This window comes from Charadrius vociferus, unplaced genomic scaffold (genome assembly GCF_000708025.1).
Source record: "Charadrius vociferus isolate BGI_N301 unplaced genomic scaffold, ASM70802v2 scaffold384, whole genome shotgun sequence".
NCBI lineage: Eukaryota > Metazoa > Chordata > Aves > Charadriiformes > Charadriidae > Charadrius > Charadrius vociferus.
In genome coordinates this window covers 228,950-232,432 of record NW_009648234.1, presented here as the reverse complement: position 1 = coordinate 232,432, position 3,483 = coordinate 228,950, and the positions used below count along the sequence as shown (strand labels likewise).

The 3,483-nt window shown below is 55.0% G+C and overlaps 2 protein-coding genes across 2 annotated transcripts in view; one reads left to right on the top strand and one right to left on the bottom strand.

The window, feature by feature from the left end:
* Positions 1–250, top strand: part of LOC104285668 (tumor necrosis factor receptor superfamily member 10A-like) — a 6,583-nt gene extending 6,333 nt beyond the window's left edge. Inside the window, exon 9 of the mRNA XM_009884146.1 lies at positions 5–250. Coding sequence (XP_009882448.1) covers positions 5–250 — 246 coding nt within the window. The remainder of the gene's footprint in view (positions 1–4) is intronic.
* Positions 251–733: 483 nt separating this feature from the next.
* The window catches only part of RHOBTB2 (Rho-related BTB domain containing 2), an 8,458-nt gene continuing 5,708 nt past the window's right edge, over positions 734–3,483 (bottom strand). Inside the window, exon 8 of the mRNA XM_009884145.1 lies at positions 734–834. Within this exon, the coding sequence (XP_009882447.1) occupies positions 734–834 (101 nt within the window). The remainder of the gene's footprint in view (positions 835–3,483) is intronic.

Genomic DNA, 3,483 nt, shown 5'->3' with positions numbered 1-3,483 from the left:
GAAGGACTGGAAGAGATACGGCCGAGCCCTTGATCTGCTGGAGAATGATATTGCCCTGGCGGAGATGAACGACAAGTATTCCCTGGAGCCCTTCTTCCAGATGCTCAACACGTGGCATAACAGACAAGGGATGAACGCCTCCGTGAACACGCTGCTGGAGACCCTGCACCAGATCAACCTCAGTGGGATTGCAGAGGACATCTCCTCCAAGCTGGTCCAGCAGGGATTTTTCCAATACGAACTGAGCTGAGGAGCAGGGCAGGCCCTGCATCTCCCCACTTCAAGCTAAAGCCATGAATACCTCTTAAGGACAATTGATTTTTATCTTTTTCTAGCTCTCCTCTTTTTTGGAGCCATTGTAGAGTACAGCTGAGCCCAGAGGATTTGATCCTCTCACAAAGTACAAACCTCAGGGTCCTCTCTGCCGAAGCTACGGGCTCAATGTCGGTGCTTCCTTGGGAAATCCAGGCTGGTGCCTTGATTTCACTGGGTCAAAGCAAAGAGCCTAAAAACTATCGCAAGCTGCCTCTGGGACTGTCTCGCTTGGAAGCACTGGTACCATACAGACATCTTCAGGATGAGTGCAGAGAAGGGCTTTTGCAGGACGTGGTTTTTAACTGGATCATCCTTTTTTTTTCCGAGGGGGTTCCTGGCATCACGCAATGGCTTCTGCTTGTAGAACATCTCTTAAGCTGGCCAGCAGGCTTCGTACTGTACGCTCGGTGGGCAAGCATTAACTGGGTTCTTGGGTTACTTTCTCAAAGCTGTTGACTGAATTGCATTTTAGCTGGTAGCGGTTCTGCTTGCTGTTAGGAATCAGTTTGAAACTGGACCCTGAGGGGAGAGTGGGAATGATTTGGAATCACAGAATTGTTTAGGTTGGAAAAAACTTTTAGGAACATCAAGTCCAACCTTTAACGTAGCACTACCGAGTCCACCCCTAAACCCTGTCCTTCAGCGCCACGTCTACCCGTCTTTTAAATCCCCCCAGGGATGGAGGCTCAGCCCCTTCCCTGGGCAGCCTGTTCCAACACTTGACAACCCTTTCTGTGAATAACTTTTCCCCAATATCCATCCTCATCCTCCCCTGGCGCAACTGGAGGCCGTTTCCTCTTGTCCTTTCGCCTGTTACTTGGGAGAAGAGACTGACCCCGTGATTTACTTGCTCTGTCATCGCTGGGTCGGTGCGGGGAGCGAGTGAGCTCCTCCTCGGAGCAGGATGGAGATCTATCAGTGTGCCAGAGACCTCCTCCTCCATGACCTTGCTCAAATCGGTTAGATCCCGTTTCCTTGGCCACGGGGTGGCTTTGCTGTCCCCGGCTGTCACCAGCCAGCACGGAAAAGTGAATGCACTGAGGTCCGAGCGTGACTGTGGGTACCCGCCGTCCATCCTCCAGCTGGATGGGTTGCTCCTCAAACGTTTTGCCCCTTGCTCTGCCTCTCACCCATAGCTCAGGGACAACTTGGCTGGAAAAACTACTGCGTTACTTGAGCTGACTACGTGTGCTGCCACCCCGGTACAGCCCGGACCACCAGGACCTTCCCCGCTGCGGTGGGAGGGTGCGAAGGGCATCACCAGCCCCTCTCCGCGGCCGGGGCTGCCCTGTGCTGCACAGTGCCCGTCCCTCCCGCTGCCGCCCCTTCTCCCCACTCCTCCCCGCCACCTCAAAAATTCCTGTCCGTAAAATGCAAGCAGAAAATTTGTATTTATGTATTTATTTGGTAATTGTAAACGTGTACATATATTAACTTAAAAGCTAATATAAAAATAGTGTTGTTTTTTTTACTATGCATGATTGTGTGTTTTTATACAGAGCTCTGGCCCAGCCAGTTTGCTATTTCCAGTTTTTACATGTCTCTTTATGAAGGAAGAATAAACTTTTTAAAAAAAAACCAACCCTCCTGCTTTCTCATCTGTTTTTTTTTTTTGTTTTTCCCCTTTGCTCTGTAAGCGCGGGCGATGGTCTGTTCTAGGTTGCAGTGGGCACCGAAGGAGCTGGACCAGATGCTCGGCTGCTGCTCCGCGTGGCACGGAGAACGCAGCCCGTGGCGTTCATGCTCTGCCACGCCGGCATCCTGCTGGGAACGGTCCCCACCAGCGATGCTCCTGCCGGGGAAAACTCTCAGCGGCAAACCTGGGCTCTGCCTTCACGCCTACGCCGTGAGTCCCGTGGTTTTTTTTAGTCGCCTGCAAAAGTTAAGAGGCTGAAATCTCAGTCCCTCGAGCGTGCAGGGGATGGGACCCCGGGGCTAAGTGATGCTGCTGATGCCCCCCCCGGCCCGTGATGAAGCTGCTGCTGCCGGGGCTGGAGGGGGAAACCGCGGTTCTCCCTGCTCTGGCTGCACCGAGCCAGGGCTCTGCGTGTCGCAATAGCTGCGTTGCAAATCCATGCGGTGCTTAGTGAGAAAAAGGGGCTCTGCTCGCCCCAGAAAGCCCCCTTGAGCTGCCCGCCAGCCTTCGCGCTGCCATCGGATTTATTGATAAGTGCTATAATCAGGAGCTCTCGGGGACCTGCCAGGAAGTGTCATGCCCGAGGTCCTGTCCCGGGCAGCCCCGGCGGTGTCCCCCAAACATGCAAACCCGGGCAGGGAGCTCCTGCAGGGCCAGGCACATGCAGGATGCGGTGCCGGGACACGGGGGCTCGGGTCCTGGCCTGGGGCAGGCAAACGGGACTCGGAAGCAACGGCGGAGCACCCGGATTCGAAAGGGAAAGAAACTCATCGTCCTACCTGCTCGCTGGTGCTGCAAAGTGTGAAAAGACTTGAGCGTAAGCTCGCTGGAGCCGCAACCGTGCTCCTGCATCCGTGGCTGAGGATGGGCATGCGAAACGGGTGACTCCAAGGTGCTCTACCGAGGCGAGCCGGGAAGAGGAGCAATGCGGGGTGGGAGGGGACACCACCGGGAGCATCCCTGCTGGGAGCATCCCCACCGGGAGCCTACGTGCCATCCTGGCCATCCTCCATCCCTACGCGCTTACTCCGGCAGCAGCAGCATCTTTGCCAGGGATGGCATCAAAGGAACCTTCCTGGCCAGGGAGGGCGAGCAGAGGTTTGGGTCCCTCCTGCTCCCCTGCCCTGCCCGCCAGTCCCGCAAAGCCTTCTCCTGCCGGAACCCGCTGTGTTTGGGGGGCCTACAAGGACACACAGGTGGGACATGCAAAGTCAGTCCGGTGGTAAAGCCACCTCTTGTTGTACCGAGGGGTTTTTTTGTTTTGGTGGTTGGATCCTACAACACTTCTCCACCGTCCCTTTCCATCGCGGGAGCACTGGCAGCGGGGCAGCAGGGCACAAGGATGCCCCGTGTCCAGCTGCTTCCTCCCAAACACACAGGGACCACGCTGGGCTTTTAAAATACCATTTATTACAACGGAGCCTTCCAGGCTAAAATCCCAAGCTTGGGGGCCTGGGCTTGGTTTCTGGTGTGGCAGATTGGGAGGGAGAGTCTTATTTTTTTGCTTTAAGTTTTCTTTTTTTTTTTAAAAA